Source organism: Sciurus carolinensis, chromosome 1, assembly GCF_902686445.1.
Source record: "Sciurus carolinensis chromosome 1, mSciCar1.2, whole genome shotgun sequence".
NCBI lineage: Eukaryota > Metazoa > Chordata > Mammalia > Rodentia > Sciuridae > Sciurus > Sciurus carolinensis.
In genome coordinates this window covers 61,956,422-61,976,960 of record NC_062213.1, presented here as the reverse complement: position 1 = coordinate 61,976,960, position 20,539 = coordinate 61,956,422, and the positions used below count along the sequence as shown (strand labels likewise).

Sequence of the window (20,539 nt, the reverse complement as noted above, 5' to 3'; positions counted from 1 at the left end):
CCACATTATCTGATATGAGGATGGATACTCCAGCTTTTTTGCTGAGTCCATGTGCATGGTATGTTTTTTCCCATCCTTTCACCTTTAGTCTATGGGTATCTCTTTCATTAAGATGAGTCTCTTGCAGGCAGCATATTGTTGGATTTTTCTTTTTAATCCAATCTGCCAGTCTATGTCTTTTGATTGATGAGTTCAGGTCATTAACATTCAGGGTTATTATTGTGATATGATTTGTATTCCCAATCATTTGACTCATTTTTGTTTTTTGACATGATTTGGTTTCTCCTTTATTTGGCTATTCCTTTAGGCTATTTCCCCCCATTGCTGATTTGCATCATTGTTTTTCATCTCTTCCTCATGGAATATTTTGCTGAGAATGTTAATAAATTCGGAATGAATAAGGAAATATCACTACAGACACAAGTGAAATACAAAACATAATTAGAAGCTATTTTGAAAATCTATACTCCAACAAAATAGAAAACCTTGAAGACATCAACAAGTTTCTAGAGACATACGAATTACCTAAACTGAACCAGGAGGACATACACAAATAGATCAATTTCAAGCAATGAAATAGAAGAGGTCATCAAAAGCCTACCAACAAAGAAAAGTCTGGGACCAGATCGGTTCTCAGCCGAGTTCTACAAAACCTTTAAAGAAGAAGCTCATTCCAATACTCCTCGAAGTATTCCATGAAATAAAAGAGGAGTGAACCCTCCCAAACTCATTCTATGAAGCCAATATCACCCTGATACCTAAACCAGACAGAGACACATCGAAGAAAGAAAATTTCAGACCAATATTCTTAATCAACATCGACACAAAAATTCTCAACAAAATTTTAGCAAATTGCATACAAAAATATATTAAAAAGATAGTGCACTACGATCGAGTGGGTTCTATCCCAGGGATGCAAGGTTGGTTCAACATCTGGAAATCAATAAATGTCATTCACCATATCAACAGACTTAAAGTTAAGAATCACATGAAGGGCTGGGGAGAGAGCTCAGTCGGTAGAGTGCTTGCCTTGCAAGCACAAGGCCCTGGGTTCGATCCCCAGCACCGCAAAAAAAAAAAAGAATCACATGATTATTTCAATAGATGCAGAAAAAGCATTTGATAAAATACAGCACCCCTTCATGCTCAAAACACTAGAAAAAATTGGGGTAGTGGGAACATTCCTTAACATTATAAAGGCCATCTACGCTAAGCCCATGGCCAATATCATTCTAAATGGTGAAAAACTGAAAGCATTCCCCCTAAAAACTGGAACAAGGCAGGAATGCCCTCTTTCACCACTTCTATTCAACATCATCCTTGAGACTCTAGCCAGAGCAATTAGACAAACCAAAGAAATTAAAGGGATACGAATAGGAAAAGAAGAACTCAAACTATTCCTGTTCGCTGATAACATGATTATATATTTAGAGGAATCAGGAAATTCCACTAGAAAACTTTTAGAACTCATAAGTGAATTAAGTAAAGTAGCAGGTTACAAGATCAATGCTCATAAATCCAATGCATTTCTATACATAAGTGATGAATCTTCAGAAAAAGAAGTTAGGAAAACTACCCCATTCACAATAGCCTCAAAAAAAATAAAATATGTGGGAATCAATCTCACAAAAGAGGTGAAAGACCTCTACAATGAGAACTACAGAACACTAAAGAAAGAAATTAAAGAAAATCTTAGAAAATGGAAAGATCCCCCATGTTCTTGGATAGGAAGAATTAATATTGTCAAAATGGCCATACTACCAAAATTGCTATACAGATTCAATGCAATTCCAATTAAAATCCCAATGACGTACCTTACAGAAATAGAGCAAGCAATTATGAAATTCATCTGGAAGAATAAAAAACCCAGAATAGCTAAAGCAATCCTTAGCAGAAAGAGCAAAGCAGGGGGTATCACAATACCAGATCTTCAACTCTACTACAAAGCAATAGTAACAAAAACGGCATGGTATTGGTACCAAAATAGACAGGTAGATCAATGGTACAGAATAGAGGACATGGATACAAACCCAAATAAATACAATTTTCTCATACTAGACAAAGGTTCCAAAAATATGCAATGGAGAAAAGATAGCCTCTTCAACAAATGGTGCTGGGAAAACTGGAAAACCATATGCAATAGAATGAAATTAAACCCCTATCTCTCACCCTACACAAAACTCAACTCAAAATGGATCAAGGACCTCGGAATCAGTCCAGAGACCCTTAATCTTATAGAAGAAAAAGTAAGTCCAAATCTTTAACATGTTGGCTTAGGATCAGACTTCCTTAACAGGACTCCCATAGCACAAGAAATAAAAGCAAGAATCAACAACTGGGATAGATTCAAACTAAAAACCTTTCTCTCAGCAAAGGAAACTATCAGTAATGTGAAGAGAGAGCCTACAGAGTGGGAGAAAATCTTTGCCACACAAACTTCAGATAGAGCACTAATCTCCAGAATCTATAAAGAACTCAAAAAACTCTACACCAAGAATACAAATAATCCAATCAACAAATGGGCTAAGGAAATGAACAGACACTTCACAGAAGATCTACAAGTAATCAACAGATATATGAAAAAATGTTCACCATCTTTAGTAATAAGAGAAATGCAAATCAAAACTACCCTAAGATTCCATCTCACCCCAATTAGAATGGCGATTATTAAGAACACAAGCAACCATAGGTGTTGGTGAGGATGTGGGGAAAAAGGTACACTCATACATTGCTGGTGGGGTTGCAAATTAGTGCAGCCACTCTGGAAAGCAGTGTGGAGATTCCTCAGAAATCCTGGAATGGAACCACCATTTGACCCAGCTATCCCACTCCTTGGCCTATACCCAAAGGACTTAAAATCAGCATACTATAGAGATACAGACACATCAATGTTCATAGTTGCTCAATTCACTATAGCCAGATTGTGGAACCAACCCAGATGTCCTTCAGTTGATGAATGGATAAAGAAACTATGGTATATATATACAATGGAATATTACTCCACCATAAAGAATGATAAAATTATGGCATTTGCAGGCAAATGGATGAAATTGGAGAATATCATGCTAAGTGAGATAAGCCAATCTCAAAAAACCAAAGGACGAATGATCTCGCTGATAAGTGGAAGATGACACATAATGGGAGGTGGGAGGGGTTAGTGTTAGGGTTAGGGAGGGGGGCAAGAATGGAGGAAGGAAGGATTGTATAGAGGGAAAAGAGGGGTGGGGGGGAAGGGAAAAAAATAACAGAATTATCAAACAACATTACCCTATGTAAATTTATGATTACACAAATGGTATGCCTTTACTCCATGTACAAACAGAGAAACATGTATCCCCTTTGTTTACAATTTTAAAAAATCCCCAGTTTAAAAAAAAATAGTAATAATTTGGGAAAATGGAAAATATATGAACCTTTTCTTTTTTTGCTGGGTGGGGGGCAAAAGTGCTTAGAATATGGATTGAATTATATTTAACCTAATAAATATTTTTGGTCCTTCTAAAAAAAAATTTAAACTCATTAAATATTTCCTAAGTATATTTCAGAAAACATGCTATCTGTGCTAATCTGACCAAATACTTTCTAATCTCAAATTACTTTTCCTCTAAGTAAACCTTTTAAACATAGACTTAACTGACATGACTACAAAGGAAGCAAGCTTAACACTACCTCTAACCTTAGATTCAGTCGGGAAGAAAAGCTTGTTTTACTTATGAAAGTAAAACAAGAAGAGGCTACAGCTTCTTGTCACTCAGACAGGTCCAACATAACCACCAATGTAAACTGGGGAGGGTATTTTTCTGGAGTACTTGGATATGTCTTTTTTGCTCTTGGTAGAAAGAGTGTTTCCATAAGCAGTCTCAGATGGAGAGCATCAGTCTGCCCAGCACAAGTAACTCACAAATCTTTCTAAATAACATCACTACAGACCAGCCACACTCTTGTACTTTGAACACAGTTGTTTATGTCTAAATAAACAGATAAATTGGATTTAAGCTTTATACTTAAATCCAATTGACGCCAACTACTTTTGTTTCATTACAAAGTAGTTTCTGTTATGGTAGCCCCAGAAGGAATTCATTTAGGGAACTCTCCCAAAACACTATTAAAGCAAGAATATGTTAACCTATCATCATTGAAGGACAACCCACACCCTCTACAAAAAAGAATAAGTAAAGGTTCTAGATAAGGCATACAGTTATTAGGGAAACAAGCAGGCAATCTATCCGATATCTGATCACTAGGCTAATATAGCTTCCTGATTTCAGGATGTACAGTGCATATGACATGCATATGACACAAAAATGACAAAAATTTTACTAAGTCAACTAAGATCCTGAAAAGGTCACTCTATCCTGTCCCCAAAGTATTTGTCTTGGGTCTTCTCTAATGAACCCAGAAGATCCAACATATTTCACAGGGGCTAAATAAGACTTTTTAAAATGTTAATGGAAAACTATTTACAAGAAAAAATGCCCCCAAATAATCTTTTAGTGGGTGGATTCGGCACATACCAGTGAATACCTTTGAGTTTAGTCCAATTTTGAATTAAGCTAGTGTTCACCTTTAAGAAACAACCTGTTGTAAAGTAAAACCGTGTATTAATAAGAAACATGGACTGTGAATACAAAAAAAAAAGATATTATCAACTGAACTGTATCTAAATATTTTAGAAAGTTTTCCATAAGCAATCAGTAAATCTTTAAAATGCATGGTCTTTTTAAAAACTTGTTAGTCATTCATCTGTAAAAGCCAGCTTTATATGTGTATGCCAAGCATAAAATTGCCCTATGCCAAAATTAACAAAAACTTCGCATTATAGAGTTAGGTTTTCTTGTACTTCAACATAATTATGATAATGCTTTGAAGGATAAAAATGCAGAATACTCTACCTTCTGATACACTTTAGTATAATGAAGAAAGCCTGAGACCCATACCAAAATTAGGTCCATATTTTAAAGCTGCATGCAATCAAGTCAGGAAAATAAATTGAGGAACCAGTCTATGTAATCACAATCACTTGCAAAACCATTTCAAGTATTTTTTCAGTTGTAACTGTTAGCAGTTTCTTATGACTATAATCTTTAAAAAAAAAAAAATCTTCCACTTCAAAAATTAAATGCACATGTGCATTAACATTTTTTGTCTACTTATAGTTAGGTGCTAGCTATGCCAGATTAAAATTTCCTTCTTTCACGTTCCAATTCTGCATTCCCTTCTTTTCATTTTTGTATGACTCCAAGTTAATTTTGTGTGTTATTTATCCATATAATGGTTGACTAGAAATTTGATCTTCAAAATTATAATTCTGAAGTAATGTAGAATTTGACAAAGAAAACAATGAAGAGAGTCACTTCATGATGACACAGTTGTTTTCCCAAGGTTAATGTTACCTTTTCAGATGTTATTTAAGGTTGGTTAATCACTTTACAAATATTACATAATTTAAGAGCCTCAACATTATAAATATGTATGCATAATCTTAACAGAGCATACTGAAAATGAGATATAAAATGAACTGTTCAAGGCCAGACAATATGTCACTGAGGTAGCTAGTGCTGGCAACCTCAAATTCCTATCTTCCCCAACATGTGCCACCTCAAGAGTTCCAGGCTTTAACCCCTCCCTATAAAATACAAACACGTGTTCTTCACAGGGCAGAAATCATGTAGAGCAGAATTTCAAACTTAAGGAACTAATTAAATAGACGTTAGCCTAAATATTAACAGTCAATTTTCAGGTAAGACTCCTCACCTGAGTGATCAATTACTAAGCAGAAACCAACTTTTTCCTAATGTATTTAAGTAGCTTTGTGCTGGTTCTGACAGATCTGGGGCTTCATTCATTAGTGAGTCATCAGTTCTTGGGCTACACTAGTTTCTACTCTTCAGACTCTCCTCATCCTCTGTGGTAATCTGAGGCAGGACCACTTGTGTTAATTTGAAGAATTATATCCGTTTTGTCACCCCTCACAGCTGGGAAATGATGTAAGAACATTCTTTGAAATTCCCAATTTGAACCATTATAGAACAGAGAAATTCCTAAAGCTTTAACAGTTTAGTTTTTTGTTGTTATTGTTTTGTTTTTGGTCCTGGAATTGAACCCAAAAGTGCTTTACCACTCAGCTACATCTCCAGTTCATTTTTATTTTTTTTATTTTGAGACAAGTCTCACTAAGTTGCCCAGGCTGGCCTCAAATTTGTGATCCTCCTATCTTCAGCCTCGTAAGCAGCTGAGACTACAGGCACATGCCACTGCACCAAGCTCATTTTAGTTGTTTTAAAATGGCTTCAAATAGTTTAACTGACCTTTTGGGCTCTCTTTAATATTTCTGATCACTTAATAAACTGATTAGCCTTTTTCTGATACCCTTTTCATACTTGCAAAGGAGATCCAGTATCACTTAGCAAATTAAAAAAAAAAAATCAACAACATAATACTAAGAGCCAAAATAGCTCTGTTTAATGATACAGTTTGCAGGCTATCTACAATGTTTCATGTCAAATTAATCATGATATGACTTCCATATTCAAATATGTAATGTTCATATTCTTCAAAAAAAATGGCTAGTGCCAAAATACAATGATTCAAGAATATATATTCTTTACTCACAATGTTCAGGGTAAAATATATCTGACAAAAAGTATAAGAATGAAATTTTTGGCAAGAGTACATAGACATATCACTTTTATAAAAGATGGGGAAAGGAGGTATGGAAAGAAATCAACATTCATTACAAAATGAATAGGAACAGGTACTGTGCTAAATACTTTACATAAAACTTCAATCAATTTAATGTTTCTTATATTCCCTCATCAACTAATTATAAACCAATAAATGCAAACATCAAAGAATTAAATATAATCTCAGAATCCTGAACCAATTCCATTTTTTCCAAGGGGTATATGCAAAACCCATTTATCAACCCTATCATATAGTCCAAGGTCTCACAGGCACATTAATTTCAATTATTCTCAGAAAGTTAACCCAAGAATATCATTAGCTCACTGAAATATTCTTTTCAAGAAACTAGTTTAGATGATTCAAGAATTCAATTCTTAAGAGCATGCACTGGTAATACTTATTAATTGCATTATATATATCAAGACATGAGCTTCCCCCTTCAATATGACAATTTGCAGATTTAACCTTTTTCAGCACCCAGAAGTTGTAAGGAAGAAAAATAGGGTTAGAAATGAGATAGATTGGGTATTTTCACTCACTAAATGTTTTCATTCATTGATCTACAGTAAAATGGTCACTTTGGTGAAAACAGATGCTTTTAAAAAGAGGGGACTTTATTAAAGTGTCTAAATGTCCATTGCAAAATGTCTTGATTAAATACATTTGAAAAATGAAATAAACTGAAATTGCATTTTAAGTGTTGAGAATACTATATGTGAAATAAGACCATGAGCAATTTTGTACTTAATATGTAGCGATTTTAATAAAATAATAAAAATTATAATGACTCAGCAAAATGTGCAAAATGCTTATGGCAATATTAAAAGAAAATAACAATAAAAATTTTATCAGTATAATTATATAAAAATTTGTGTAGACATTAAAAAATTGGAACTGTGAGAACAGTTGATTTGAGAGTTAACTGATTTGCAGATAATTGTTTTATTTTTATAAAAATGTTATATCGATAAAATGACAACTAGAAAAATATGACTATATGCATCTGCTGTGGTTTAGCCATTTTAAGGAAATGAGTGTCTATGTCTTAAGTTTTCCAGTTTTTTGTCAGTATCTGGAAAGCAAAACACCACAACTCCCCTATATCCTCCACAATGTTTAAAGCAGTATCCAGTGCCGAGACAAACCCAATCTGTACACTGATGAACACCAAGTGCACACAACACAAAAATGAGAACTTACTGTTATTTGTTGGTTCAGGAAACCCAGCCTTTGGACCACTCCAGCCTTTGTTTTCCCCTGTCTGAAAGATTAAATCAATTGTTTAAATTCGAAGAAAAAGGCTTATTTACAACATGAAACAAAACACTGACTAATCAGTTAAGCAAAGTAAAGGCAATGATTTCTCATATGGTAGTTCTGTGTATCCTCTTCAAAGAGAAGATGGCTACAAGAGTAACTAATGGGGGCTGGGGGTGTAGCTCAGTGGTGGAGAGCTTGCCTCACACAAATGAGGTACTGGGTTCAATCTAGTGAATAAAAATAAATGAATGAATTAATTTAAAAGGTATTTAAAAAGATATTTTAAAAAGAGTAACTAATGTAAATAGTATCATCTACCCCTTTTCTATATTTGAATCTATTTCTAATTCTCCTTCAACTTTCAACTGCTTGTTTAAATTTACAATTTAAGGTATCAAGAAAGCCCAATATTGGTGCGGTGGTGCACACCTATAATGCCAACAGTTTGGGAGGCTAAGGCAGGAAGATCGCAAGTTCAAAGTAAACCCCAACAATTTAGTGAGGCTCTCCAAGTAACTTAGCAAAATCCTGTCTCAAAATAAAATTAAAAAGGAGCTGGGGACATAACTTAATGGTTAAGTGCTCCTGGGTTCAATCCCTGGTGAATAAAAGAAAGGAAGGATGGGAGGGAGGGAGGGAGGAAAGAAGCAAGCAAGCCAACCTAATATTAAGTGTAGTATGTAGAAAATGGGTTCAAAGTGATAAAAAATATGTAATTTGAATGCAAATAGAAACAATAATAATCATTACAAGTAGTAAAGTGACTAAAAGAGCTTCTTTATCAATCCTAAAGCCAGATTAATAATAGAAATGTTACTTTGTCCATTCTGGGAAAGTCCTATGACTTTTACCAAAAAAAAAAAAAAAATTAGCAGAGTTAACCAAATGGCTTTCACATTTTTTTTTCTTACTTGTCTCTTTCGTTTTTATTATACATCTTAAGGGGGACAAGAAAAGATATAATAGCAGAGCAAAAGAAAATAAAGAACTCTGAAAAACAAGTTAATAGTATATTAGAAGCAACCAACAGCTTCATATGAGCATCTTTCTTTATTATCTCTTTTATCTCCTTAAAACACAAATCCTGTCTTCCTCCATGCTTCACACCTGCATGATCACTACTATAATCTTTTACTACAAAATGCTAACACAAGTATCCTTTACAGGACAAAAACTGCTGTATAACAAAAGAGCCTGGCATGGGTAACAGCTGATAGCTAACACTTAGGACTTTAAAGTATGGTTGGTAATGTACGAGGTGTTTTACATGGAGAGAGATCATCTCATTTTCATTATCACAAAAATCTGGTAAGATGATATTAACATTCAACTTCACAGAGAAGCAAACTAGAGTTAGAGAGGCTCAACAATTAATTAGTCTGAGGTTGTACAGCTAACACATATAAGTATTACCAGATCTTTCTGAGGAGATAGTAATCATACTAGTTCATTTGGAAAGAAGCAGTCAAAGAAAAAAAGAATAGAAAATTATGGATTAAGTGTGAACTGTGCATCTAAGAAAGGGAAGAAAGACGATGGGATAAAGAATTGAGTTTGGAACTAACAGAAATGTGCAAAAGTGGCCAAAATAGAAAGGGACTACTGCAGACAAACAGCACTCTGATGGAAAAGCAGATCCCTTTGAGGGTGAAAGAAATTTAAAAAGATTTTGAAAAATCACTAAAATTGTTATCAGTATGAAAAGCTGGTGAGCAGAAAGAAAATATATTCAATATATTTTTCATCCTTTCCATGCATTTAATTTTATTAATGCCTCAAACAGTTTGTTCTTACTGAACTACTGACACTGTATCTAGGGTCTTAGAAAAGTATTTATGTTTCAAGAACCCTGGAGCAGTTCCACAATTAGCATCAGGATTCTTTCTAGACTTTCCAAACAAAAGGATTTGCATTTTTAAAGTGCAGAATTAATTTTAAAAAATCTTTTTTTATTTAATGTATTAACTTCTTCTGTTCTTTTCCTTGCCTTTTTATCTTAATTATATATTTGAAACAATGAATTAACAATTTTCATCTGAGAGTTATGTCTAATATCAAAATGTCTCACCCTTTTAGGAGAGTATGGGGAAATAAGGTAACAAGGACAAAGTCAAAGTGATTATAAACAAGAACTCAAGTCCTGGAAAGGGAAAACTCAGCAGCAGCTTATCTCCCAAATCTTACTGCCTTTGTTTCTTCTATTCTATTTTTATATCTTAACTACTTCCTTTATTTCTATAAACATTTTTAATTAATTTCATTCAGTCCTCTGAGTCTTTTGATTTTTCCAGTCTGTCACACTACTTACTATCAGCCTTGTGTGGATCCCATATCTGACACCACTTCTAGTTCTTAACTATTGACCTTCTGTTGATCCATCCTCAAATCCCTAACTACAGGTCACCTGCCTTGTTTGCTTCCATGCCCAAGATTTAAGGGTTGCATAACCTTACAAATTGATGTAATTTACATTTGTAGCTTCCAACCACTCATGATAAATGGTCCCTTCTCCGTAATATGCTCCTCACAGTGACTGGCCCTTCCTGATACATGCAAATAAAGCTGGCTTTTAATAGGATGAAAACATTTTCTCCACTGTAAAAGGATATTAGAGGAGTAAATGTTTATAAATGCAGGCATATGTTGTGTGGGAGGTCTAAAGAGGCTGCCCTTTATATATTCTCTGTGAAGTACAAGACAAGATCACAGAATAAGAGGAAAGTGAACTGAGGAAGGCTGTAAATATGGGTAAACTGTAGGCAGTAAGGAACATATCACTTCAGGGAGGGGAAATGCAAGGTGAATAGAAAAATGCACATTGCCAGGTATTTGAGGGCTCCACTGAAGTTAGTAAAAATATATACACCATTTTGTTCCTCCTGGTTTTTTTTGTTTGTAGGTTGCTGGGGGTAGTGGGATGGGGTTGTCCTGGGGATTGAACCCCTGGTGCTTTGTTACTGAACTAATCCCCAGTTCTATAAATTTTGAGACAGGGTCTCCCTAAGTTGCCCAGTTGGCCTGGAACTTGTGATTACATGTGGGCCACCACACCCAGCCTCTTTCTTAATTCCTCTCCTTCTACTAATGACCAAAGACATTTAAATACTAGATTATATTCACTGTTATTAACTTTTCATCTTCAACTGAATCCCAACCAAGTCCACTGCTCTCTGATTTCTACCCTAACACTAATGAAACTGCTTTTGTAAGGTTCCTATTTAAACATGTCGGATTGATCTGAGGAGTAATTTCTTTTCTTTCTCAAAGTATCTCTAAATTGATAATCCAATATGCCCCCCCACACACACACAAGGTACTGAAAGCAAACAACATCAGAAGAGAACATCACTCAAAATCTAGAACCAGGACAGCAGGTTCCAGAGACTGAACAAGTTGTAACTTTTTTAGCAGACATAAATGACTAAAATCTGATCTACAGAGGGAGTTACCAACAAAAAGCTTAGAGAAAATAAGGTGATTAGTGGTGATTAGTGACCCAGAACCAAATGTCCTAGTTTTTATAAATAAAAGTATACAGATTAGAAAGGAAGAAATAAAACTATCTTTATAAACAAAGGACATGATCATCAATGTAGAAAACCCCAAAATTACAAAAAAAAAAAGTTACTGTAACTGATGTTAGTTTATAAAGGTTACAGGATATAAAGTCGACATATAAAATAAAATGTATTCTATATACTGGCAAAGAATAAATGGACACTGAAATTGAAAACCAATTCCATTAACATGAAACATTTAGGGATAAACATAAGAAATGTGCAACCTATTTCTTTGGGGAAAAAGATAGAATAAGGGACAGATTTCCAAAAATCTAAATTAATGGAGAAATAATCTTGTTCATATCAGAAGACTCAGTATTAGGAACTCTTGTAACTTAATAATAAGAAAGCGAACCTAAATCTAATTCTTTAAAAAGGCAAACATTTTAAACATATACTTCAAAGAAGAAATAAACACATGATAATAAATATTCAACATTATTACTAGAGAATACACACTAAAAATCAAAGAGACCAGGTAAGGCAGGAAGAGAGCAGAAGGAAATGTACTAAAGAGTGAAACTTACCAAATTATGCTTTGTGTAAGTATGAATATGTCACAATGAATCCCACTATTATGTATAATTATAATGCACCAATTAAAAATATTCAGAGTCAAGCATGATGGTACATGCCTGTAATTCCAGAGACTTGGGAGGCTGAGGCATGAGGATTACAAGTTTGAGACTAGCCTCAGCAACTGGGGATGTGGCTCAATGGTGAAGCACCCTTGAGTTCAGTCCCCAGTACCAAAAAATAAAATAAAATAAAATAAAATAATAACAATAATACATGGATATATATGTGTGTGTGTACACATATATGTATATGTGTATATATATGTATCCAAAGAGATAGCATAACCAAACCATCAAAAGTGACATCACGAAGAGCTAGAGAGAATGTGGAGCAAGTTGAATTTTCAAGCGCTGCTGGCAGGAATGCAAAATGATACAGCCCCTCTGGAAAAACAGTTCATAATTTCTTATAAAATTAAACACATATGAATGCATACATACAGGATATAACAGAAATAAATACATACAAAGACTCTTGAATGTTTATAACTGCTTTATCATAAGCTCAAACTAATGATAAATTCAACAACATGAATAACTTTCAAAAGCATTATACTAAGTCCAATGAACTAAACAGACATTTCTCAAAAGAAATATAAATGGCCGACAAATACATGAAAAAAATGTTCAACACCCTTAGCAATGAGGGAAATGCAAATCAAACTACACTGAGATTTCCTCTCACACCAGTTAGGATGGCAGTCATCAATAATACAAAATAAATATAATGCTGGAGAGGATGTAGAGAAAAAAGAACACTTTAACACTTTTGGTAAGACTGTAAATTAGTACAACTGCTATGGAAATCAATACGGAGTCTCCTCAAAACAGTAGGCATGGAACCATTATATGACCCAGCTATGCCACTTCTCAGTATTTACCCTGAAGAATTAAAGCCATCTTACTATAATGATACATGCATACCTATGTTTACTGTAGCACAATTCACAACAGCCAAACTATGGAACCATCCTAGGAGTTCATCAAAGAATGAATGGATAAAGAAAATGTGATGTTCTCTCTCTCTCTCTCTCTCTCTCTCTCACACACACACACACACACACACACAAAATGGAGTTTCATTCAGCCATAAAGAAAAATAAAATTATGGTGGTATTTGCAGGAAAATGGATGGAAGTAGAGTCCATCATGTTAAGTGTAATAAATCAAACTCACGAAGTTAAGGGTCATATGTTTTCTCTTATATGCAGAAGCTAGAGAGGAAAAAGGAAAACAAAGGTGGGGGTAGATCTCCTAAAAATCAAAGGGAGATCAGTAGAGGAAAGGGACTAAGAGGCGGGGGGTAGGGAGTGGGAAATGCTGTGCTGGGGAGTGATCCTGGCCAAATTATGTTTTATATTTTGTGTATGTATGAATATGTATCCACAAATTCCATCAATATGTACAACTATAATGTACCAAAAAAAAAATGGGGGAAAAAACATTATGCCAAGAAAGAGGAAGTCAGACAAAAAAAGAACTACATAATGTATAGTTTAATTTGTTTGATATTCTGCAAACGGCAAAAAGGAACAGAAATCAGATCAGTGCTTGCCAGAGGATGAAGGTAGGAGATCAGGTTATTTTATAAAGGAGTGTTAAGGAATTTGGGGATGTAAAAGAAATGCTAAAAGCCTTAGTTGTGGTGGTGATTAATGAGTAAATACTATTTGTCAAATTTCACAGGAGCACATATCAACAAATCTGAATTTTTAAAGTGGGAGTATATTAATGTATAAGCATAGAATAGCCCTATAAGGATATGTATTTTATTATTTCTCAAGCTCTTATGGAATATTTAGTGGACCTTAGACACTATTCTAAATGCTATACAAATAAACTCAGTGAGAGATGCCCTTGGGACTATGAGAAGATGAAATAAAACTTTTTTGTTTCATTTGCTTGTTTACTCTGTTGTCTGAATTTGTTTAACCATGGAAGTAGAATATCTATTTAAAAAAAAAAAAAAACTTTAAAAACTGCCTTGCAGGTTTTTAAAATTGCTTTTGCCGCACTTACCAAAGATCTTGTTTACAAATCAATACATTCAGTATTTATCTGATTTCTCTGCAGCTTGTAACTGCCACCTAGTGCTTTCAGTCTTCCTCCATTCCTCATTTTTGCAGATATTTCTTCCCCCTCCTTCCTCTTCCATCCTTCATGAATCTCATCTGCTACTTACATCTTACCAATTACACTCCTGAGTTATCTCTGGGATCTTTTCCCTCTCCTTTCTACCACCATGGTCTTAGTTTAGACTCTTGGGATCTCTTGACAGAACTATCCTACTTGCCTGCTAGCTGGCCTCTTTGCCTTCAGCCTCACCCTACCCAAATCCATTTTCCACATTACTCACAGAATTATCTTTTGAAGAATGCAAACTAGATCATTTCATTTTCACGTTCAAGACTTGAATGATCCCTTAAGCTCTTTACTTCATATAAAAACAGTGGCCTCTGCTTTTCCTGACTTTGCAGGCTCATTCCCCAGCAGACTGTCTTTGGACTGGAACTGGAACTCTCTTTCCTGAGTCTCCAGTCTGCCAGTCTATTCAACCAGACTATAGACTAGAATACCCTCCACAATCAAATGGGCCAATTTCTTCAAATAAATCTGCATGTTTGTATATGTGCATGTTATTCACACATGCTATGGGTTGTTTCTCTGGAGAATCCTGACTAACGCAGCTTGTATGCAAGAAATGTTTTTCAAATAAATGAAATTAATTAATAAAATTAATACTGCTTTTTGTCTTGTTTTCTTTCACTTAACTTACAAATAAGTGTCTGTGAAGAGATGTATTTTAACATATTTTTATAAGTTACTCACCAGTTTTAAGTCAATACAAATGTGTTAAGTTAAAACAACATATATACAATATAAGATCTACAGAAACTTGAACATATGTTAGGTTTCATGTTACAAATACTTTTAAAAGAAGAAAAAGCATTAACCAGCCAGGTTATAAAAACAAAATTGAAATCTCTAGCAATACCACACAAATGATTTTTTAATCATTCAAAACAATCATGGCTAACTTAAAAAGAATAATATAACTGAATGTTTTTTAACAGATAACTGTATTTCTTATTCTAAACTTCATAAATTTATTTATGAAGAAACTAAAGTTATCTCTGAAACAGAATCCTTATGTAATAAAGGCCTGGTCAAGAGCATATCAGTTTTAGTAAAAGTTACGAGGCCTGTTTTGGTATGAATTTCCATATAAATAAAATGTCAAATAATTTCTACTTATGCATAGAAAAAATAATTTAATGCAAAATAAAATTAAACCATTTCTCACCAAGTTATCTGCCAAGCCCTGAATTCAGGGTTCTGTGCTTCTCTTGCAACAGAGGTAGGTGTTAATGATGTCATTAACTGCTGCAGAAGAAATTGGGGACCATGAACACAGGTCTTGGCAGAAAATAAATACCCTCTGAGTTTATCTTTAAATTTAAAGTAAACAGAAAAATCAGTTTATAGAGTGTCTGTCTAATATAGTTTCTGCCCTAAAGGGATAAGTCAGAATTTTTATTTCTAGTGTTTTCAGCTTAATTCCAAAAATAAAGGCTAAACCTTCTGTTCTCAAAAGGTACAGATTAAGACTATGTCTACAGACAAAAACAATTAACTGACAGAAACGATCATTCAGTTAAAAAATTATTCAGCTAGTATTATACAGAATATGTACAATCATACAAAAAACTTTTATTATTAGCTAACTAATAAGATTACAATTACTAACTAATATTTCATCTTATCCCTTAATTAGATGTTATCTTGCATCTGGAATATCTGTCTTATATAAAGATAGAGTACTGTCTCAGAAAAATTAAAACTGACGCCTACTTTAATACTAGTCACAATCAGAATTTGTTAATCACTTTAATATTCTGACAGAAAGCACACATGCATGTAAGCTTTATTCTTACCTTGTCAAGTTGATCTTGAAGACTAGTGGATGCTTTATAACCAAGCTGTAACAGCATTGCTTCTGCAGCATTTTTTTTGGCTATCTTTTTATTAGGCCCTGTTCCTGTAGCAACTTCATTGCCTATCTTGACCTGACAAATTAAAGAAAGAAATGAATAATAATTGCTTTGGGAAACAAGAAGTCCTTATATTATAAAGCACTGTATTCCACTCTAGTATTCAGAAATAAAAAGTTCAGTCCAAAACAAAATATAAAAGTAAATACCACTTATAGACTGTTATATACACATGTGAAAATATACACAGAGAAAAATACAGGAAAATGGTCCTTGAAACATCAATGATGGGTTATCCTGGGTGGCAAACTTGTAGAGGACTTTTTACTCCCTTGCAAATTTATATATTATTTTTTAAGCAATAAATTTGTATTATTTAGATAAGCAGGAAAATCAAATTTATATCTTCGCACAGAGTTTAAATTGGTTATTACATTAAGTGTTTTTTAATTCAATTACTGAACTGAAAAGGTTAAAAATCCATACTGACGCCATTTAAACCAATATTCACATTGCATCACAAGTTTACAAAGATTTTATTAAATAGTTTTTGAAAAGAATTAATATACAAGGGTTACTATAATATGGTGGTTAATAATAAAGACTTTTGCCCATGGACGCCACTGAGAAAGCATCATTAAAGTTTCTGTTCCTGCTGCTGTCATGTCTAAGTCAGAGTTCCCTAAAGAGCCTGAACAGCTGTGGAAGCTATTCATGGGAGGGCTGAGCTTTGAAACAACTGATGAGAGTCTGAGAAGTCATTTCAAGCAATGGGGAACACTCACAGGCTGTGTGGTAATGAGAGACCCAAACACCAAATACTCCAGGGGTTTTGGGTTTGTCACTTATGTCACTGTGAAGGAAGTGGATGCATCCATGAATGCAGGACCACACAAGGTAGATGGAAGAGTTGTGGAACCAAAAAGAGATGTCTCTAGAGAAGATTCTCAAAGACCAGGGGCCTACTTAAATGTGAAAAAGATCTTTGTTGATGGCATTAAAGAAGACACTGAAGAACATCATCTACAAGATTATTTTGAACAGTACGGGAAAATTGAAGTTATTGAAATCATGACTGACAGAGGCAGTGGAAAGAAGAGGGGCTTTGCTTTTGTAACTTTTGACGACCATGACTCTGTGGATAAGATTATCATTCAGAAATACCATACTGTGAATGGCCACAACTGTGAAGTAAGGAAAGCCCTGTCAAAGCAAGAGACAGTTAGTGCTTCATCTAGTCAAAGAGGTTGAAGTGGTTCTAGAAACTTGGGTGGTGGTCATGGAGGTGATTTTGGTAGAAATGACAATTTTGGTCATGGAGGAAACTTTGGTGGTCATGGTGGCTTTGGGGGTGGATATCGTGGCAGCAGAAATGACTACAATGGATTTGATATTGACAGTGGTAATAGAGGAGGCGGCCCTGGTTACTCTGGAGGAAGCAGAGACTATGGAAGTAGTCAAAACCAGGGCAGTGGCTATGGCAGGAGTGGCAGCTATGACAGCTACAACAATGGAGGAGGTAGAGGCGGCTCTGGCGGTGGTAGTGAAAGCAATTTTGGAGGTGGTGGAAGCTACAATGATTTTGGCAATTACAACAATCAGCCATCAAATTTTGGACCCATTAAGGGTGGAAACTTTGGAGGCAGAACCTCTGCACCTTATCTTGGTGGAGGTCAATGCTTTGCCAAACCATGAAACCAAGGTGGCTATGGCAGTGGCAGAAGGTTTTAATACTGCCAGGAAACAAAGCTTAGCAGGAAAGGAGAGCCAGAGAAGTGACGAGGAAGCTACAGGTTACAAAAGATTTGTGAACTCAGCCAAGCACAGCGGTGGCAGGGCCTATCTGACACGAAGAAGAAATGGTTTGGACGATAATAGTGTATGGGCAAAAAAACTCGAGGACTGTATTTGTGACTAATTATATAACAGGTTATTTTAGTTTCTGTTCTGTGGAAAATGTAAAGCATTCCAAACAAAGGGTTTTAATGTTGACTTTTTTGTTTTTTGCACCCATGCTGTTGATTGCTAAATGTAATAGTCTGATCGTGACACTGAATAAATGTGTCTTTAAAAAAAAAACAGAATAAAGACTTTTAAAGTCAGATTGGGATATGAAACTATTTCCTGGTTGTATGAACTAGTGCAAATGATTTAACATCTCAAAGGCTCAGGTTCATTATCAGTAAAGCAGGGATAGTATCAACTACTTCACAGTGTTCCTCTGCAAACTAAACAAGAAGTCAGGTGTAGTGGTGCACACCTGTAATCCCAGCAACTCAGGAGGCTAAGGTAGGAGGACAGCAAGTTCAAGGTCAGCCTTAATAACTTAGTGGGGCCCTCAGCAACTTAGTGAGACCCTATCTCAAAATAAAAATAAAAAACATTGGAACATAGATTGGTGATAAAGCATTCCTGGATTCAATCTCTAGGATCAAAATAAATAAATAAACAAGCAAAATAATCTCTATCAACATACTATTTAATTAATCATAATTAATCAATAAACAGCAAACTATTCCATACTAGTTGTATTTTGTGAGTAATTTAAACATACATGTGTTACACATACATGTATTTACATAAACAACAGTCATCTTACATTCACATGAACATATTCTGAGTTGGGTAATGCTGTTTTAGAGATACATGCACACAGAGATAATATAAATATAAAAATTAAGTTAGAAAGCAGAATCACAAGGAGACAATTACAAAGAGACATAGAAAATATACAACTATAGTAGGATTTGTTTTTATAGTTATCTCAGTAAGTGAAAAGACAAAAAATTAACCACAACTGAGGAAATTAAACAATGCAATTCCAAATAATCCATGGGTAAAAGACAAAATCCCAATAGAAATTAGAAAGTATTTTAAATAAATAATAATAAAAATATATCAACACTTGAAGGATGCAGCAGGATCTAGAAGAAAATGTGTAGCCATAGTAGCATATAGAAGGGCAGAAAATGACATAACATCCAACTCAAGAAGTTACAAACAATAGCAAAATCAAACTTAGAAAACAGAAGAATAAATACAAAGCAAAAATTAAAGAAATGGAAAACAAAATATAATAGAGAAGTTTAAAAAGCCAAAAAGTTGGTTCCCTTAAAAAGTTAAAATGATAAGCCAAGGTAAGACTGATCAAGAAGGAAAAAAAAAAAGAGAGAAGACACAAGTAAGAATGAAAAAGGGAAATTACCACAGCTTCTGTCATATTACAAAATAGTACAAAATATTCAAAACAACTTTCTATTTTTAAAAAATATTTAGATAAAATGGAAAAACTCCTAAACAATACAAGTTACCAAAATTCCACAGAATGAGCCCATAATTGAACAGAACTGTAACTACTAAAGAAATGGCACAGCATTTGCCTAGAATGTGTAAGGACTTGGGAAGAAAAAGGAAGGGGAGGGGCAAACATGTGAAAGGCAAACAAAAGCAATCAATGGAATGTATTATATAAAAGAATGAAGAGACAAACCAGTTTGATCATCCTAATAAATGAAGCAAAAGTATTTGATAAAATTCAACATTCCTTCATGATTAAAACTATTAGCAAACTAGGAAAAGAAGAAAATTCCCTTAATATCATAAATGGCATTGTTCTGGTTTGGATGTGAGGTGTCCACCAAAAGCTCATGTGAGGCAATGCAGGAAGATTCAGAGGAGAAATGATTAGGTTGTAAGAGTCTTAACCCAATCAGTGCATTAATCCCTGATGGGAAGTGGAAGGATGTGGCTGGAGGAGATTGGAATTGGGCGTGGCTTTGGGGTATACATTTTGTTTCTGGAGAGTGGAGACTCTGCTTCCTGATGATGTGAGCTGCTTCCCTCTGCCATGCGCTTCTGCCATGGTATCCTGCCTCACCTTGAAGGACTAAGACCTCTGAAATCGTGAGCCCTCAAATCAACCTTTCCTCCTTTATAACCGTGCTGGTCAGATCATTTAGCCACAGCAGCAAAAAAGTTGGCTAAAATAGGCATTTTACAAAAAACCTACAGCAGACCTTAGCAAACATTGTACTTAATGTTGAAAACTTTAAGATTAGAGCTGGGCGCAGGGGCACATGCCTATAATCCCAGTTTAGGAGGCTGAGGCAGGAGGAGGATCACAAGTTCAAGTTCAGCCTGGGCAACTTAACAAGGCCCACAGCAAATTAGCCATACCCTGTCTCAAAATAAAAAATAAAAGGGTGTAGCTCAGTGGTAAAGTAACCTCAGATTCAATCCCTAGGACAAAAAAAAAAAAAAACACAAACAGAGGAAGATATTTTGGATTAGAAACAAGAAAATAATGCCTTGTCATTTCTAATATTTAACCTTACTACAAATCCTGAAGACAGCAACAAAATATTAAGAAAAAGAATTAGGGGAAATGTCATTATTTACAGTCATTTATAGGAAATCCAAGAAAATCAACAAGGAAATTTAAGAATTAATGAGAATCCAACATGCT

At 34.6% G+C, this 20,539-nt stretch overlaps 1 protein-coding gene and 1 pseudogene across 10 annotated transcripts in view; one reads left to right on the top strand and one right to left on the bottom strand.

The window, feature by feature from the left end:
- Stau2 (staufen double-stranded RNA binding protein 2) overlaps positions 1-20,539 on the bottom strand; it is a 336,959-nt gene that overhangs the window by 168,012 nt on the left and 148,408 nt on the right. For all 10 annotated transcript variants that reach the window (XM_047525257.1, XM_047525247.1, XM_047525205.1 and 7 more), the window contains 2 exons: positions 16,018-16,149; positions 7,885-7,945 (listed from right to left, as the gene is read on the bottom strand). In XM_047525257.1, coding sequence (XP_047381213.1) covers positions 7,885-7,945; positions 16,018-16,149 — 193 coding nt within the window. The remainder of the gene's footprint in view (positions 1-7,884; positions 7,946-16,017; positions 16,150-20,539) is intronic.
- Positions 16,738-17,805, top strand: LOC124988307 (heterogeneous nuclear ribonucleoprotein A1-like; annotated as a pseudogene).